Source organism: Choloepus didactylus, chromosome 1, assembly GCF_015220235.1.
Source record: "Choloepus didactylus isolate mChoDid1 chromosome 1, mChoDid1.pri, whole genome shotgun sequence".
NCBI classification, from domain to species: Eukaryota; Metazoa; Chordata; class Mammalia; order Pilosa; family Megalonychidae; genus Choloepus; species Choloepus didactylus.
This window is the reverse complement of record NC_051307.1, coordinates 166,658,750-166,678,365: the sequence shown is the minus strand read 5'-3', so window position 1 is coordinate 166,678,365 and position 19,616 is coordinate 166,658,750. Positions and strand designations below refer to the sequence as shown.

Below are 19,616 nucleotides of genomic sequence, written 5' to 3'. Positions count from 1 at the left end.
GAAATAAAGCTCAAAGAACATGAAGTGCATTTGTTGTCTGTCTTTTCCATGATCATGGCTCCATTTGACTTTTGGACCCAATAGCAAGTTTAGGCAAACTTCTGGGAAGTGGGATCCAGGACTCCAGAAATAATGGGTAGGTTTAGTGTCCCTGGGTTGAACTAACTCTCTCCAGCCCTTCTCTGCCTAAACTCCCACTTGGTTCTTCTCTTTCCTCAGAGAACTCAATCTTTTGCCTTTAATAACATGGATTTTTATTATAATCTTCTTTATGGGAGTTCAATCTATGGACTGTATGTCAAGAGACCTAGGTTCCAATTCTGGCCCTTTGAACTGATTTATAATACCAATTACTTTGCCTTTCTAGGTCTTAATTTCCTTCTCTGTGAGTTAGTGAATTGGATTCCTTAATCTATACCTATATGCTGTCCAGTATAGTAGCCACTAGCTATATATGGCTATTTAAGTTACAATTAATTAAAATTCAGTAAAGTTAAAAATGTAGTTTCTTAGTTGTACTGGCCACATTTCAAGTGATTAATAGCCACATGAACCTAGTAGTTGCCATATTGTATTGCACATTCCCTAGGATCATTTCCAGCTCTAAAATTTCCTGGTTCTTTTATTGGCTTTCATTCATGTTCAAGGTTTTTGTCTTTGTGAGTGATGTCCCCTTCCTCCCTCTCTCCTTCCCTCCCTTCCTTCTTTTTTTCTTTCTTTCCTATCTTCCTTCCTTCCTTCCTCAGATTTTTTTGGGTATCTATACTAGGGACTCACATAGTGAAAAAACAAATGAAAAAGGGTGTCTGCTCTCACGGAGCTCACTGTCTAGTTGGGGAGATTGCCATTAATCAAATAAACATACTAATGAATACTATATTACAAACCAAAATAAAAGAACATGACTCCATAGCAATTATTCCTGCCCCCCCCCCCCCCCAAAAAAAAAGACAAATGGAAAAAAAAAGAATCTCAATGCAGGGGATATTCTGGTTAAAGTGGGAACATGGCAAGTTTGAGAAACTGGACTAAGGAGCCTGAACACAGAGACCAAGATGGAGAGGGTAGCAAAATGAGACGAGAGAGAGAGCACAGAGCCAATCCATGCCGGTATTTTAACCCCTCCTAACACAAAACCAGTGTCTTTTTCAGCCTCTCTAAAACCATCATCATTTGGTTTCTGCTTTGGTTTCTTCTCCCATCACTAATTTATATTCTTCTCCCACCATCACAGATAATCAATCTGGAAGCTATGGGGAGAAAAATCATATTGGGTTCTGAGAAAACAGATAAATCATAATTACCTTTTCTTCTTTTTGATCACACAAGCACTGTGTTTAATCTACATACTACTTCTTATCACAGGAAAGCAAAATTTGATTTGGAAGAGACTAGGGTATCTGGTCAACCCCTCACTCTAATGAGGCACACTGTGAGAGCCAGAGGGATTATGATATTTGCCCAAGTCCTACAGCCAGCTGGTGTCTTATCTCTTCCATGCCGGAGGCCTTGGTGGGCCCAGCCGGGGTACCAGTTTGTCCACTGTTGGGATGGTTATTCCTGGGATTAGAGCTGGATCTGGGAAGTAATTACACAGTGCTGCCTTGAATTCAGGGAGCCAGAGTAGAAATGTGAGCCATACTTTAAGGAATGCCAAGCATCATACTGAAAGGGGCTGGTGGTAGCCAGGGAGAGCCTGAGGTCAAAGCTGGAAAGCTGATGTCTTAGGTCAGGTTCTTTAGAAGCAGGGACTTTGGTGCATGTGTTATTTGAAGGAGTGTTCTTTAGGGCAACATATAAGGGGATGAGGGAGATGGGATAGAGAAGAAGCCAAGCAAGGAGGTGGCCTCATGTAAAATCAAGCATTGGTCTGATCCATGAAGGGTACTGGAGCATAAATAGCACCACAGAGTCTTCTCACTTAAGGCAAAGGGGCCAGGTGTTCATATCCCTGTATCAATCAGCCATTGGCCACCTAGGGTGGTGGTGGTATAATTTCCCAGGTGCCTCCAGATGAGGCCATTCCCTTCAGCCAAGGGTAGGTCTCTGGAGAAAATCACAGAAGTGAGCAGTTAGCTTAGAATTTGAAGCAGGTGAAGGATGAGTGTGCCAGAGGGTAAAGAGTATCTAGGTAGGATACCAACAACATCCACTACTGGTGGAAAGCTGGTTTCTTGTATTAAGGAAGGGGTGAGTGGAGGACCAAGGTCAGGGACCCAACTGAACAGAGTAGAAGGTGACAGGTGTGCAAGGGTAGATGCTGGGAGTGAGGAAGTAAAGGAAGATGCCAGTTTTCCTGGGCCTCTTTTATGTTGGTTACCATCAGAGAGCTACGCAGGCAGATCTGTGTAGTGTAAAGGCAATGAATGGAGACAGATGGATCCCCAGATAGGAGATGTCGAATTTGTAATGTCTTACCTTAAAGTGTCTCTCCTCTCCAGTCTGCAGGGAGGCCTCTGTGGGAGATGTTGTGTTTCTGGTGGACACCAGCATCAACCCCCAACATGCCCGCAGTGTGCGGAACTTTTTGAGCATCCTGGTAAATGGCTTCAATGTCAGCAAAAAGACCATCCGCGTGGGCCTGGCCCAGTACAGTGATGTACCCCATTCAGAGTTCCTACTTTCCACCTACCACCGCAAAGGTGATGTGCTGAGACACATTCAGAGGCTTCAGTTTAAGCCTGGGGCCATGAAGACAGGCCTGGCCTTGAGGTTCATCCTAGATCACCACTTCCAGGAAACAGCGGGGAGCCGGGGAAGTCAAGGGGTGCCTCAGATTGCCATGGTGATCAGCAATGGCCCAGCTGAGGACCACATCCATGAACCTGCTGAGGCAATTAGGAGGGCAGGCATCCTGCTTTATGCTGTTGGAGTCAAAGATGCTGTTTGGACAGAGCTCAGGGAGATGGCAAGTAGTCCTAAGGAGAAATTTGCTTCCTTTGTTCCCAGCTTCTCTGGTCTGGGCAATCTCGCCCAGAGGCTGCGGCAGGAGCTTTGTGACACTTTGGCAAAGGCTGGTCAACCTGTTGAACGTGTCTCTCCAGGTACAAAGTCTCTTCCCCTTATTTCTAATCTGGAAGTCACAGAATCCAAAGTGTTGTCAACCTAATTCATCCCTCTTACTGTCCTTATTACCTATTATTACCTTTCATTACCTGTGATGATATACCTGTCATCAACTTTGTGCTTCTGTTGGTGGTGATGAGGCATCAACTGGTGACAATTCCTTATAAATTAATTACTAAACTCTATAATAAAACATAGAACTTTGTCCAAGGAAAGAGATGATTGCTTATGGACTCAATCAAAAACCCATAAGAGGGTAGAGCTTTCATAATTTTTTTATTTCTGTGAAGAGTAGGTGAACTGGAAGAGATAATAGAACTTTTGACCCATTTGATGCAGCAGTTGTGTGATTGGCATATGAATAGTGGGAATGTTACATTTGTACACTCAAATAAATATTATTTGCCTTACTTCTGCGTAATGCTTCTAAGTTTACAAATAAGTTTTATGTATATAGTAATAACTACCATTTTCTTGGTGCTATATAGTTTTCAAAGTTTGTTTACATTGCTCATCTAATTGATCCATTAATTCAGCTTTGCTAGATACATAGAGCAATTAGTATTGATATTTCCATATTTCAAGTGAGGAAACGCAGGCTAAAGGTAACACAAGTGAATGATTGAGCTAGGAATTGCTCCTTGGTTTTTTTTTTTTTTCAGTTATTTTGTAGAAAATATACTTTATTTTAAGAAACTGAATATTTAACAATAACATGACAACTTTCAGTAATGTATTGCAATCTTGATAGATAGTCTAAAGGCATTTAGGCAAATGAAATCAAGAAGTAGAAATGATGTAACCCCTGCTCACTTTATATTAGATACAACAGATTATGTTTTGGATGCCTCCTCCAGATTTCTTGTCGCCATCAGTAGTTTTAGAATGAATGAATACTTGTATTACTGGTAAAGAAGGACTCAGATATAGAACAAGAGAATCTGTAGTGAATTTATGCAACAAAATAGCATGTTACAAGACTGTTTTGCTACACAAAGAGCATCTTCATTCTATAATAGCTGGGCTAAATTTTAAAGAATGATGGAGAAGTGCCCCACATACCTCATTTCTAAAATAATAGCACACATGTCCTGGCATAATGAGAAGGTTAAGAAATCTGTTGGTGATGAGATTAAGAAAAGTTGGTACATTTTTCAGTTCAAATGAACTCAAGCTATCATCAGAATAAATATTGTAAAGCATTGTTAAAATGTCACAAAATCTACAAAAGAATATTGATACCTATAGAAAACAAAGTAGAGTATTAGGAAAATATGTTCTGCATAATAGAGGTGGTTTCAGTTCAAATAGTTTATTTTTTTCCCTGGAAATCTGAAAAAGATGTCAACCGATAGCATGTACAAAGTAAAGTAAACTTTTGGTGGGTTAGCTTCTGTTTTTTTTTTTTTTTTTTAATCATCATTTTATTGAGATATATTCACATACCACGCAGTCATACAAAACAAATTGTACTTTCGATTGTTTACAGTACCATTACATAGTTGTACATTCATCACCTAAATCAATCCCTGACACCTTCATTAGCACACACACAAAAATAACAAGAATAATAATTAGAGTGAAAAAGAGCAATTGAAGTAAAAAAGAACACTAGGTACCTTTGTCTGTTTGTTTGCTTCCCCTACTTTTCTACACATCGATCCATAAACTAGACAAAGTGGAGTTTGGTCCTTATGGCATTCCCAATCCCACTGTCACCCCTCATAAGCTACATTTTTATACAACTGTCTTCGAGATTCATGGGTTCTGGGTTGTAGTTTAATAGTTTCAGGTATCCACCACCAGCTACCCCAATTCTTTAGAACCCAAAAAAGGTTGTCTAAAGTGTGCGTAAGAGTGCCCACCAGAGTGATCTCTCGGCTCGTTTTGGAATCTCTCTGCCACTGAAGCTTATTTCATTTCCTTTCACATCCCCCTTTTGGTCAAGAAGATGTTCTCCATCCCACGATGCCGGGTCTACATTCCTCCCCGGGAGTCATATTCCACGTTGCCAGGGAGATTCACTTCCCTGGGTGTCTGATCCCACGTAGGGGGGAGGGCAGTGATTTCACCTTTCAAGTTGGCTTAGCCAGAGAGAGAGGGCCACATCTGAGCAACAAAGAGGCATTCAGGAGGAGACTCTTAGGCACAAATACAGGGAGGCCTAGCCTCTCCTTTGCAGCAACCGTCTTCCCAAGGGTAAAACTTATGGTAGAGGGCTCAACCCATCAAACCACCAGTCCCCTATGTCTGTGGTCATGTTAGCAACCATGGAGGTGGGGTAGGCGAATACCCCTGCATTCTCCACAGGCTCCTCAAGGGGGCACTACATCTTTTTTTTTTTTTTTTTTTTTCCTTGTTTGTCTTTTTTCTTTTTTTTTTTTTTTTTTTTTAACTTTCCCTTCTTTTTTGAAATCAACTGTATGAAAAAAAAAGTTAAAAAGAAAACAAACATACAATAAAAGAACATTTCAAAGAGACCATAGCAAGGGAGTAAGAAAAAGACAACTAACCTAAGATAACTGCTTAACTTCCAACATGTTCCTACTTTACCCCAAGAAAGTTACATACTATAGCAACATTTCAGTGAACTTGTTCCTACTACATCCATCAGAAATTAACAGACCATAGTCATTTCTGGGCATCCCCAGAACGTTAAATAGCTTATCTGTTCTTCTTGGATTATTGTTCCCCCTTCCTTAATTGCTCTCTACTGCTAGTTCCCCTACATTCTACATTATAAACCATTTGTTTTACATTTTTCAAAGTTCACATTAGTGGTAGCATATAATATTTCTCTTTTTGTGCCTGGCTTATTTCGCTCAGCATTATGTCTTCCAGGTTCATCCATGTTGTCATATGTTTCACCAGATCGTTCCTTCTTACTGCCGCGTAGTATTCCATCGTGTGTATATACCACATTTTATTTATCCACTCATCTGTTGATGGACATTTGGGTTGTTTCCATCTCTTGGCAATTGTGAATAATGCTGCTATGAACATTGGCGTGCAGATATCTGTTCGTGTCACTGCTTTCCGATCTTCCGGGTATATCCCGAGAAGTGCAATCGCTGGATCGAATGGTAGCTCTATCTCTAGTTTTCTAAGGAACTGCCAGACTGACTTCCAGAGTGGCTGAACCATTATACAGTCCCACCAACAATGAATAAGAGTTCCAATTTCTCCACATCCCCTCCAGCATTTGTAGTTTCCTGTTTGTTTAATGGCAGCCATTCTAACCGGTGTTAGATGGTATCTCATTGTGGTCTTAATTTGCATCTCTCTAATAGCTAGTGAAGCTGAACATTTTTTCATGTGTTTCTTGGCCATTTGTATTTCCTCTTCAGAGAACTGTCTTTTCATATCTTTTGCCCATTTTATAATTGGGCTGTCTGTACTATTGTCATTGAGTTGTAGGATTTCCTTGTATATGCAAGATATCAGTCTTTTGTCAGATACATGGTTTCCAAAAATTTTTTCCCATTGAGTTGGCTGCCTCTTTACCTTTTTGAGAAATTCCTTTGAGGTGCAGAAACTTCTAAGCTTGAGGAGTTCCCATTTATCTATTTTCTCTTTTGTTGCTTGTGCTTTGGGTGTAAAGTCTAGGAAGTGGCCTCCTAATACAAGGTCTTGAAGATGTTTTCCTACATTATCTTCTAGGAGTTTAATGGTACTTTCTTTTATATTGAGATCTTTGGTCCATTTTGAGTTAATTTTTGTGTAGGGGGTGAGGTAGGGGTCCTCTTTCATTCTTTTGGATATGGATATCCAACTCTCCCAGCCCCATTTGTTGAAAAGACCATTATGGCTCAGTTCGGTGACTTTGGGGGCCTTATGAAAGATCAGTCGGCCATAGATCTGAGGGTCTATCTCTGAATTCTCAATTCGATTCCATTGATCTATATGTCTATCTTTGTGCCAGTACCATGCTGTTTTGGCAACTGTGGCTTTATAATAAGCTTCAAAGTCAGGGAGTGTAAGTCCTCCCACTTCGTTTTTCCTTTTTAAAGTGTCTTTAGCAATTCGAGGCATCTTCCCTTTCCAAATAAATTTGATAACTAGCTTTTCCAAGTCTGCAAAGTAGGTTGTTGGAATTTTGATTGGGATTGCATTGAATCTGTAGATGAGTTTGGGTAGAATTGACATCTTAATGACATTTAGCCTTCCTATCCATGAACATGGAATATTTTTCCATCTTTTAAGGTCCCCTTCTATTTCTTTTAGTAGAGTTATGTAGTTTTCTTTGTATAGGTCTTTTACATCTTTGGTTAAGTTTATTCCTAGGTACTTGATTTTTTTAGTTGCTATTGAAAATGGTATCTTTTTCTTGAGTGTCTCTTCAGTTTGTTCATTTCTAGCATATAGAAACATTACTGACTTATGTGCATTAATCTTGTATCCCGCTACTTTGCTAAATTTGTTTATTAGCTCTAGTAGGTGTATCGTTGATTTCTCAGGGTTTTCTAGATATAAGATCATATCATCTGCAAACAATGACAGTTTTACTTCTTCTTTTCCAATTTGGATGCCTTTTATTTCTTTGTCTTGCCGGATTGCCCTGGCTAGCACTTCCAGCACAATGTTGAATAACAGTGGTGACAGCGGGCATCCTTGTCTTGTTCCTGATCTTAGAGGGAAGGCTTTCAGTCTCTCACCATTGAGTACTATGCTGGCTGTGGGTTTTTCATATATGCTCTTTATCATGTTGAGGAAGTTTCCTTCAATTCCTACCTTTTGAAGTGTTTTTATCAAAAACGGATGTTGGATTTTGTCAAATGCTTTTTCAGCATCTATTGAGATGATCAATTGATTTTTCCCTTTCGAGTTTTTAATGTGTTGTAATACATTGATTGTTTTTCTTATGTTGAACCATCCTTGCATGCCTGGAATGAACCCCACTTGGTCATGGTGTATGATTTTTTTGATGTGTCTTTGGATTCGATTTGCAAGTATTTTGTTGAGGATTTTTGCATCTATATTCATTAGGGAGATTGGCCGGTAGTTTTCCTTTTTTGTAGCATCTTTGCCTGGTTTTGGTATTAGATTGATGTTAGCTTCATAAAATGAGTTAGGTAGTGTTCCATTTTTTTTCAATGTTTTGAAAGAGTTTGAGTAAGATTGGTGTCAGTTCTTTCTGGAAAGTTTGGTAGAATTCCCCTGTGAAGCCATCTGGCCCTGGGCCTTTATTTGTGGGAAGATTTTTGATGACTGATTGGATCTCTTTGCTTGTGATGGGTTGGTTGAGGTCTTCTATTTCTTCTCTGGTCAGTCTAGGTTGTTCATATGTTTCCAGGAAATTGTCCATTTCTTCTACATTATCCAGTTTGTTGCCATACAGTTGTTCATAATATCCTCTTATAATTTTTTTAATTTCTTCAGGATCTGCAGTTATGTCACCTTTTTCATTCATTATTTTGTTTATATGGGTCTTCTCTCTTTTTGATTTTGTCAGTCTAGCTAGGGGCTTGTCAATCTTGTTGATCTTCTCAAAGAACCAACTTTTGGTGATATTTATCCTTTCTATTGTTTTTTTGTTCTCTATGTCATTTATTTCTGCTTTAATCCTTGTTATTTCTTTTCTTCTACTTGGTTTAGGATTGGTTTGCTGTTCATTTTCTAGCTTCTTCAGTTGATCCATTAGTTCTTTGATTTTGGCTCTTTCTTCCTTTTTAATATATGCGTTTAGTGCTATAAATTTCCCCCTTAGCACTGCTTTTGCTGCATCCCATAGGTTTTGGTATGTTGTGTTCTCATTTTCATTCGTCTCTATATATTTAGCAATTTCTCTTGCTATTTCTTCTTTAACCCACTGATTGTTTAGGAGTGTGTTGTTTAACCTCCAGGTATTTGTGAATTTTCTAAGTCTCTGATGGTTATTGGCTTCTAATTGTATTCCATTGTGGTCAGAGAATGTGCTTTGAATAATTTCAATCTTTTTAAATTTATTGAGGCTTGTTTTATGTCCCAGCATATGATCTATTCTGGAGAAAGTTCCGTGAGCACTAGAAAAGTATGTGTATCCTGTTGATTTGGGATGTAATGTCCTGTAGATGTCTGTTAAATCTAATTCATTTATCAGATTGTTTAGGTTTTCAATTTCCTTATTGGTCTTCTGTCTGGTTGATCTATCTATAGGAGAGAATGATGTGTTGAAGTCTCCCACAATTATTGTGGAAACATCAATTGCTTCCTTTAGTTTTGCCAATGTTTCTCTCATGTATTTTGTGGCACCTTGATTGGGTGCATAGACATTTACGATTGTTATTTCTTCTTGCTGAATTGCCCCTTTTATTAGTATGTAGTGGTCTTCTTTGTCTCTCAAAACATCCCTGCATTTGAAGTCTATTTTATCTGAGATTAATATTGCTACACCTGCTTTCTTTTGGCTGTAGCTTGCATGAAATATTTTTTTCCATCCTTTCACTTTCAGTTTCTTTGTGTCCCTGTGTCTAAGATGAGTCTCTTGTATGCAACATATTGATGGTTCATTTTTTTTGATCCATTCTGCGAATCTATATCTTTTAATTGGGGAGTTTAATCCATTTACATTCAACGTTAAAACCGTGAAGGCATTTCTTGAATCGGCCATCTTATCCTTTGGATTATGTTTGCCATATTTTTCCCTCTCTCTATTAATATCCTTTATTGTACCCATACCGAATCTCTTTAGTACTGAACCTTTCTCCAAGTCTCTCTGTCCTGTCTTTGTTTCTCTGTCTGTAGGGCTCCCTTTAGTATCTCCAGTAGGGCAGGTCTCTTGTTAGCAAATTCTCTCAGCATTTCTTTGTCTGTGAAAAATTTAAGCTCTCCCTCAAATTTGAAGGAGAGCTTTGCTGGATAGAGTATTCTTGGCTGGAAATTCCTCTCACTCAGAATTTTAAATATATCGTGCCACTGCCTTCTCGCCTCCATGGTGGCTGCTGAGTAGTCACTACTTAGTCTTATGCTGTTACCTTTGTATGTGGTGAATTGCTTTTCTCTTGCTGCTTTCAGAACTTGCTCCTTCTCTTCTATGTTTGACAGTGTGATCAGTATATGTCTCGGAGTGGGTTTTTTTGGATTTATTCTATTTGGAGTTCGCTGAGCATTTATGATTTGTGTATTTATGTTGTTTAGAAGATTTGGGAAGTTTTCCCCAACAATTTCTTTGAATACTCTTCCTAGACCTTTACCCTTTTCTTCCCCTTCTGGGACACCAATGAGTCTTATATTCGGACGTTTCATATTATCTATCATATCCCTGAGGTCCATTTCGAGTTTTTCAATTTTTTTCCCCATTCTTTCTTTTATGTTTTCATTTTCCATTCTGTCATCTTCCAGGTCACTGATTCGTTGTTCAACTTCCTCTAGTCTTGTACTATGAGTGTCCAGAATCGTTTTAATTTGGTCAACAGTTTCTTTAATTTCCATAAGATCATCCATTTTTTTATTTAGTCTTGCAATGTCTTCTTTATGCTCTTCTAGGGTCTTCTTGATTTCCTTCATATCCCGTACTAGGGTCTCATTGTTCATCTTTAGTTCTTTGAGTAGCTGCTCTAGGTGTGTCTCTTCTGGTCTTTTGATTTGGGTGCTTGGGCTTGGGTTATCCATATCGTCTGGTTTTTTCATATGCTTTATAATTTTCTGTTGTTTTTGGCCTCGTGGCATTTGCTGACCTTGATAGGGTTCTTTTAGGGTTTGTAGACCAGTTGAAGTCCTTATCTCTAATTTATCAGATCTACAGCTTCGTGGAGTACACTTTCTCTAACTAACCAGCAGGTGGCGTCCACGAGCCACCTGTTCTCCACAAGCCAGATCTCCCCTGCTTAGCCTTTTTGGTGAGTGGGGGAGTGAGTCTTGTGGGGCCCAATTGGTGTCCCAAGCTTGCGTGTGTAGTTGGTGTTGCCTGCCCTGTATGTGGGGCGTGTTTCTGGGCAGTCGGGGAGGGGGGGTGGCCCTAACAATCAAATCTCCCTGATGATCCTAGAGTTTTAAAGCTACTGCAATAGTCTAATCCTTCAGTTCAGTCCTGCCACAGTTTGTCTCTGCCACTGACCCACAAGTCTTTGGTATTGGCGTATGGCTCCTGAGACTTGCAAGTGGGCCCCTCTTCCAGGCTGTGCACCCCGGGTCCTCTGTTGAGGGATGACTGTGCTATGTCACAGGTGAGTGCCGTCCCCCCAGGGCAGTTCTGGGCTGCTGGGCTGTGTTGGGAGGCTCCCAGTCTGCTCAAATGATGGCTGAATGGGGCTCTGTTAATTCACACTGCTCCCCCTTCCCAGCTCTGGGACATTCAGCTGAGGTTGCAGGGAAGGCTAATGTCCACGCCCAGTTTTGTGGTGTGTGCCTGTTATTTGAAGCACTTCCGTCACACTGGGTTGTCTGGGACAGCTCTGGGCTATGGGGCTGGCGATGGGCAGGAGTGTTTCCTGTCCACCAGGATGGTGGCTGTGAGCGGACACCCCCCTTTTCTTGGGAAGTTGTGTTGTTTAGTGAATTTTCTCAGCCACTGGATTATTGCCTTTTGTCTCAGAGCTCTCTTAGTTCTGCTCTTGACTTGACGTGCCCAAATTTCAATTCTTTGAAGCTTTCTGTATTGAGCTTCTTAGAGTAATTGTTTTAGAAAAAGCAAAAAGGATTTAAAAAAAAAAAAAAAAAAAAAAAAAAAAAAACGGTCCTCCTCAGAGATTTAATGGGTTATTGAAATGCTAATAGACAAAGCAACCAGGGCCATTAAGGAAAGGTGCCCAGGGCAGAGAGATCAGCCTTGCTTCGGGATTTGCATATGCGCCTTGCTTCGGGATTTGCATATGCGCCTCAAGGCCTGATCTCCGCCCTTCCCCTTTCTGTGTTCACCAGAACTCCAAAAATCCTCTGCTTTTATTTTGGAGTTTTTCGTGTTGTTTTTGTTCTATGCCTGTCTCCTCTCTGCTGGGCTGGCTGCTCTCAGAGTCTCTGGTGTCTGGCCTCAGTCTATCTATGGTTGGAGTTTGAATCAGTAGAATGAGTTTCCGGTAAGAGCAGCCACTGCAATTCTCCCTTCTCCTTCCTGGAGCTGACAGCCCCTCCTCCCCCGGGACTGAGCCTGGCAGGGAGGGGCGCGGGTCCCCTGGCCGCAAAAACTTACAGATTTCGCTGATCTCAGCAGTTCCACGTTTTCATGAGTGTTGTATGAAGTATGCCCAAAGACAGATTGCTCTGTGGTGTCCAGTCCACGCAGTTCCTGGCTTTTTACCTACTTTCCTGGAGGAGTAACTAAAACATACAGCTCACCAGTCTGCCATCTTGCCCCGCCTCCTCCTTGGTTTTTTAGAGGAGACCCATTACACTAGAGCAGGTGTCTTAGGTTGTGTTCCCCAGAAGCATAGCCTGTGACAACGATTTGGATATACATGATTTATTAAGGAAGAGCTCCCAGATGAGGTCTGTATGGATCTGGGGAATGCAGGACAGAGAAGTTAGGGGAATGTAAGGAAGGGTATGATCTCAGGCAAAAGTCCTACAAGAGGGTGGCTTCAACCTGACCCTGAAGGAGAATTCAGGAGTATGAGTTACATTTCAGAGCCTCGACCCAAGGAAAGGAACTGGGCTTTCATGTATTGCAGGTGAACAGCTCCAGTAGCCATAGGGCAGTGCTCCAAAGTATGGTGTACAGAAATGGTAAAAAGGAATGCAAGAGCACTGTGGCTCTCTGCTACAGTAGATTATCTTATTTGATCCTCATAACAACCGTGTGACAGTATGAGGGCTGACATAAAGATTTCAGTGCTGCAGAGAAGAAAATTGAGTCTCAAAGAAGCGAATGATAAATAGGTCACACAACTTGAAGTGGTAGAGCTTCAATGAGATGTTATCATGGCATAGGGGATATACTCTAAAATTCTAACCTGTTGGTGGCAGCACACTCCTAGAGATGAGGTTTCTCTTTCAAAAGGTAGGAGGCTGATGCCTTACTCTCATAGTAAAGGACAGCCCCTTTTGTAGCATGTTGCTACATTTACAGAAGTGTTTTCCTTTTCAATGTAATTGAAGGGATTGCCCAAGTAGACTTCAAGGTTAAAGGCATTAGTAGAACAAGACAGAAGCCTCAGAAGATGATGGACTTGAGGGAAAGCAAGACAAGGGGGGTGTTCCTTCTCTGAGCACATGGCTTATGTGATAAGGGTAGAATCTGAGAACCACTGAGTATAGACTGCCTGGCATTGCTCACCCTTTCTATACACCATTTAGCTCCATTGATTTTAAGCATTTTGAGCAAAGACCCACTGATGCCATCTCTTTTGCCCTCTCTCTTGCAGCTTGTGGAGAAGCAGCTCTGGCAGACATTGTATTCCTAGTGGACAGCTCAACCAGCATTGGACCCCAGAACTTCCAGAAAGTGAAGAACTTCCTTCAGTCTGTTGTCTTGGGGCTCGATATCAGCAGTGACCATGTCCGAGTGGGACTTGCCCAATATAATGACAATATCTACCCAGCCTTTCATCTGAACCAGTACCCTCTGAGGAGTGTGGTCCTGGAGCAGATCCAGAATCTGCCCTACCGCACGGGAGGCACAAACACAGGGAATGCTCTGGAGTTTATCAGGACCAACTTCTTGATGGAGGCAGCTGGCAGCCGGGCCAAGGACGGGGTTCCTCAGATAGTTATTCTGGTGACAGATGGGGAGTCAAGCGATGAAGTCCAGGAGGTAGCTGACAAGTTGAAAGAAGATGGCGTTGTTGTGTACGTGGTAGGAGTCAATGTCCAGGATGTTCAGGAGTTGCAAAAAATAGCCAGTGAGCCATTTGAGAAGTTTCTCTTCAATACTGAAAATTTCAGCATCCTACAGGATCTCTCAGGGAGCATCCTTCAGACGCTGTGCTTGGCAGTGGAGGGTAAGATACAGGGTAAGAGGCTGTGCCGAAACCCAACATTCCAGCAAGGTCATGTTGCATACATCTATTCATTTAATACTTTCCTTTACACTGACTCTCTTATTTTACTTAAATGTGTGCATCACCATAAAGGAAAAGCTGGCATCTTTAGATGGTAACTGCCAGAACTAAGTTTGGTTACCCTAAGAGATGTTCTTTGCCCTTCTTCCACTAGGCTCTATATTGCAGGGTGATACCCTTTGTAAGCTGTGTCATCCAGGTTCCTGTAGCCACTGGATTTAGCCAATGGGAGTCATGGGTAGGAGGGTGGAGAGGAGGGAGGATCGGGGTATTTCTTCCCCACTTCTGCCTCTGGTGGTCTCTGGCAGAGGCTATGGCTCTTTGGTGGTTCCAGCTTCTGCCAGGTGTGTCCAGCGTGTTTCTGTCTTCTGCTGGCCCCTGTGTTCCAGTTACTCCACCTCCTCCTTTAGTCCCTCTGGCCTGAATTAGATAAAATTTTTATTTTCATTAATCCTTGGGTTGTCTTCCCTGTTTAACTTCTTGCTTCTTCCAATGTTGGTATAACCAATTTCCTGTATTAAATCCTCTTTGTTTTAAGTATTCAGAATAGTTTATATTTTCCTGGTTAGACTCTGCTTTACAAACCACAAAATTTAATAAAGTGAAAGAGTAAATTTAAAAAATTCCATCTAGATACTCTGTTCTGAAGAAGCATCTAAACATGAGCCTTGCCCTTTTTGTTTAAAAGAGAGATTGAAAAATGGTTAGCGATGTATAAAAGGCATTCTAAAACCAAACCAAGTCTTTCTTCTGAATGTAATTTGAAGGGATGAAAAGAGAATTGAAAAGGTAACAATTTTCCTTTGATGTATTTCTTATGAATGTTATTTTGTTTCATACCACGTAAAACCATCTCCTGTACTTCCAGTGACTAGAACTTTGGGAAAAACTGACTTTTGCTAAGGTTGTCTGTCTTTGGTTTCTTTAATAAGATAATTTTATGACAATTATGTATGTGTACAAATAGTGTGAGCAGGCATGTGTGCTATTTAGGACTTGACTAGATACTTGTTTTTTTCCTGGCTGCCTACCCATGTTCTGGTAGCCATCAGTTGAGTTCCTCAGACATTTATTGCACACTTAATGCTTACTAGGCCTTGAGTGAGTTCCTGGGGCTACGAGCACAAGCAACAGATAACTCTGGAGCAAGGGAGACAGATGACAAGACTTTCTCAGTGTGTAACATGAAACACACTGTGAGTTAGAGAATCACTAGATGCTAAAAAATTCCAGACTTTTCTGGGGACCCTAGTTTTTTTCCCTCCATAGACTTAGTGCAATAAGCAGCATGTGGTGATTTTCATAAACAAGCCAAGTAAGTAAAATGCTGCTTCATTTTGCAAGCTATAAAAATCTCTCTGTTGCGGTATATAACTATGTGTTGAAAATTTTCACTGACTAGCCTTAATTGTATGTGCTTTGGGTTCTGCTGAATGAACAACATGTTTGAAAATTAGATGAAAGCCTGGTGCCAGGATATCAGATGCCTAGCTATAAACCAGCTGTTCAGTCCTCAGCTTACCAGTGTGGAATGGGAAGTCTTTTATATGGTTTGAAGTAGCTCAAGTTAAGCCACTCCATGAGAACTAACTGATTTATATGATAGTAATTACGTAGTTCTTGAAAATTACTTTTTGTCCAATAAGTCAACTCAGCTGGATCCCAGTGATGATTACTGGAGGCAGTATTCTGACATTATCATTTGAGTATATACCTTATTCTGTAGTCAGGGTCTTTATTTCATTTTTTAATAATGTCTGCTCAGGACTCAGTATTTGAATTCAATAAACACTTATGTGCAAGATGTCATCTGAGATGGAGCAGAGGATCCAAGGTGAATACACTATAGCCCCTGTCCAGGAAGAGCTCACAAATGATAGGACACAGACACACTCCATCTAAGTACTATGTGAGCTGGAATAAACTGGGTATAGTGGGAGGGCAGGAGATGGAGCCACCCACCATTGCTGGGGAATCTGGGAGACTTCCCAGAGGAAGGGACCTCTGAGCTGGGGATTGAAGGATGGGTGGAGTTCTCATGGGGAGGAAAGAAAAGAAGGAAATCCCAGAGTGTGGTTCAGAAGAAATAGCATGGGTTTTGGAGTCCAGTAGACCTGATTTTTAATCCTTCTTTTGCCACTTTCTGGTTATGTCATCATTGGACAAGAAGCTTCACTTTTTCAGACCTCAATTTTCTCGTCTCACATCATAGGTATTTATCTAGTAGTTTATGAGGATTAAATTAGATAAAGTGTGTAAGAAGCTCTAGCACAAAAAAATTCAGTAAATGTTAACTTCCCTTTCCTCCTCCCTCAATTGAAGGAGAAGAACTGAAAGGCGTTTCAGTCTAGTAAAGCAGAGCACAGAGGCAATGGTTTATGTATACGGAGGGAGCCTTGTGACTGAGACAGACATGGAGGAAGTAGAAATGCAGTATGTGCAATATTGTATATATAACCCCTCCCTCCCACATTCCCCACACAAAAGAATCGTTGTACTCAATTTTCATGAGAACTTGATTTATTTTCTTTTCTGCTTCCTTTCCTCCCCCCTTCTCTCTTCAATTCCAGAATCCACAAAGGCCTATGCAGATGTGGTGTTTCTTGTCGACACCTCTCAGGGCACATCACAGACCAGTTTCCAAAGGATGCAGAGTTTCATCTCCAGAGTGGTTGGCATGCTAGAGGTTGGAAGGGATAAATACCAGATTGGGCTGGCTCAGTATGGCGATCAGGGTCACACTGAATTTTTGCTCAATACCTACAAGACCCAGGATGAGATGATTGCTCACATCCACAAGCACTTTGTGCTCAGGGGTGGCTCTAGGAGAACAGGAGAGGCTCTGCGGTACCTTCATCAGACCTTCTTCCAGGAGGCAACAGGAAGCCGGTTTCTCCAGGGCATTCCCCAGTATGGAGTGATCATTACCACGGGCAAGTCTGAGGATGAGGTTTGGGAGGCCGCACAGACACTGAGGGAGAAAGGCGTGAAAGTCATGTCTGTGGGTGTGCAAGACTTTGACAGAAGAGAACTGAATGGCATGGGGACCCCATCCCTTGTATATGAGATGCAAGGAGAAGATGGAGTCATACAGATGCTGCAGGGTGTGAGTGGGGTGGTGCAAGGAACTCAACAGCCGGAGTTCAGAACTGAGGCCAAGGAGGAGGCTGTAGTAGGTAAGGCTTGGTCACTGGGATGTGTGAGCAATGATGGGGGCTGGGGAGGTGGTTCAGCATAAGAAGAAAGCCTGGAGGAAGAGCAGAGGAGAGCATTTTGAATTCCGCAGTACTTCAGTACTGGGGCACTGATGTAAGTGGATGGGGAAGAGGGGGAAGCATGGGGCTGCGTCATGCACACACCTTGTATTACTATGGCCATAATGATGTTGCTCAATTAACTATCCAAAATTCAATGGATGAAAAGACTCAATTATTCTCACAAATCTGCTGAGGGTCCTCTGATCTTTCCCTGGCTCAATTGCCTTTGGCTTTGCTGATCTTGGCTGGACTTACAGGTTTGGGGTTTGGTTGAGGGTTGGCTGATCTAGGTTTTGCCTCTGCTCCATAATAACTCTCATCTTCCTCCTGGGACCATTAGACTAGCATCTTCTTCACATGGTAATGGAAGGGGTGCAAGAAAGTAAGCCACATTGTACTAGCACTTTTCAGGCATCTTTTATATCTTGTCTGCCAATAACCCATTGGCCAAAGCAAGTCATCTGGCTAAATCGACATCAGTGGAGTAGGAAAGTATACTCCTCTCATGGAAGTGAGGGGGTAGGGAGTATATTTCTAAGTCTGAACAATAGTTCAAGCTACCATATACCTTTTTGATGTGAAGGAGGAACATCTGTGCTTCTCTCCAGAAACTTGATAGTCTGTCCTTAGGTTGGCATTCAAGATACTCAATGGAGATTGCTCCTGGCATTTTGGGTGGGACAATTCATAGTGTAGGATTGTCCTGTACATTGTAGGTGCTTTAGCATCTCCTGGACCTTGCCAGTAGCATCTCCCAATCATTGTGGCAATCCAAGATACCGCATGTATTTCCAAATGTTTCTGTGGATGGGTATCACTGTTGATTGAGAACCACTGAGCCTTGCCTCCCACTATTGTTCACTGTATACATGTCATACTGTCTACTTCTGAATCTCTACGTTTAACACACTATTCCATCAGCTTGGAATGCCCACAGTCAAACCCTATCTTTCAGTTCTTAAAGTTACCTTTTTGGTGGAGCCTTTCCTGATCCCTCCACAACTAGAAGTGAACAATTTCTCCTTTCTCTGAATTGTCACAGCTCTGTCCAGATCTCTCACCATCTCGAGTTTGGGGAGTGGGTTTTGCAATTTTTCAAGCACAAAAGAGACAAGAAAGGGAAAATCTCTGAGAGGTAATAAGGAAGTAAATCTGAGAGAGATAATAAGCAGTGCTTTATAGACAGGACATTAAGTAGAAATAGGACAGTAGGAGGGCACATTGGAGAAGGTGACCTGAGAGGAGTTGTGCTGGTCCTTTAATACTGTGTGTGCTTTAACATTTAGGGGGAAGGGAAGAGGATCTTCTTGGCAAGGAATGGCCTGATCAAGGGAAGGAGGTGGGAATAACTGGATAAATATGGAGAAACATGAAAACTGAGGCAATTGAGATGGGGGGGGCAGGGGCAGTGTTTGGAAGTAGTGAGGGATGAGAGGGACTAGGTAGGATGAGCCTTGTAGGCTCTGGAAAGTAACTGTGGGCTCTTGAGTAGCAAACATAGCACGACCAAAGCATTCTTTAAGGAAGCCTTTAGTGGGCAGGATGGATTCCAGATGGTACCTCAGGCTCAGAAGGACTTTCAAACTGAACTGTTATCTGGCCCTGTGGGTAGGATGCCTGGGCTCAGCCCTTTGGCGGCTCTGACAGTGAGGAAAGGGGATAAATCCTGCAGACAACAGGGTTGAAAGTATAACAGCACTTGGTGCTGGCAGATGAAGGAAGAACTCAAAGACGCTTGGCGTGTCTAGAGAAGGTGTTTTAGCCTTGCTGAAGTCAGGGGCAACACACTGTTTTTAAATCTAGGATTAATTTTTGGTTCTTTATATAAAAGGAACAAGGGGGAAATTTCAGGACCTCAAGAGACTTAGAGATCAGTTGAATCTGCCTCTGTATTCCCTTCTCTGAAGCTTGTTTCATGATATTCAGCTGTCTACACACTATTTCAGCCCTCTGCATATGTGGTTTTGGCTCTCTGCTTGGGATATTTTTTCATATGATACAGCAAGCCCAAAGTTTTTCTTTGGTTTGTGGACACTGTGGGTTTTCCTACAATTGTTACTGCTTCGGAGGGGTTTTCTCTTGGCAGGGAATTTATGCAGTTGTAACTCCATTACCCCATTTGAAGCAGGTGAAAGGGAAGGTTCTTTTATAGCAAAATGAGATACCTAGCTAGCCCAATTTTTGGACAAAGATTTTTCATAGACACCTGAAAATGTGTTTATGAAATGACATGAAATTTGTCAGAGAAAGGTGCATGAGTTAATAGTTACAATTTGTTATTTCCATCTTTTACTGAGAGAGAGGAAAATGATTAAATCAATGGTGAATATAAGGAGGTTTCAGTCTATAAATGATAATTTGATCCAGTAGTTAAGTAAGA

At 41.5% G+C, this 19,616-nt stretch overlaps 1 protein-coding gene across 1 annotated transcript in view; it reads left to right on the top strand.

Annotated features, from left to right (window-relative positions):
• LOC119541310 (collagen alpha-4(VI) chain-like) overlaps nt 1-19,616 on the top strand; it is a 117,179-nt gene that overhangs the window by 12,293 nt on the left and 85,270 nt on the right. The window contains exons 3-5 of the mRNA XM_037845109.1: nt 2,442-3,044; nt 13,344-13,931; nt 16,550-17,155. Coding sequence (XP_037701037.1) covers nt 2,442-3,044; nt 13,344-13,931; nt 16,550-17,155 — 1,797 coding nt within the window. The remainder of the gene's footprint in view (nt 1-2,441; nt 3,045-13,343; nt 13,932-16,549; nt 17,156-19,616) is intronic.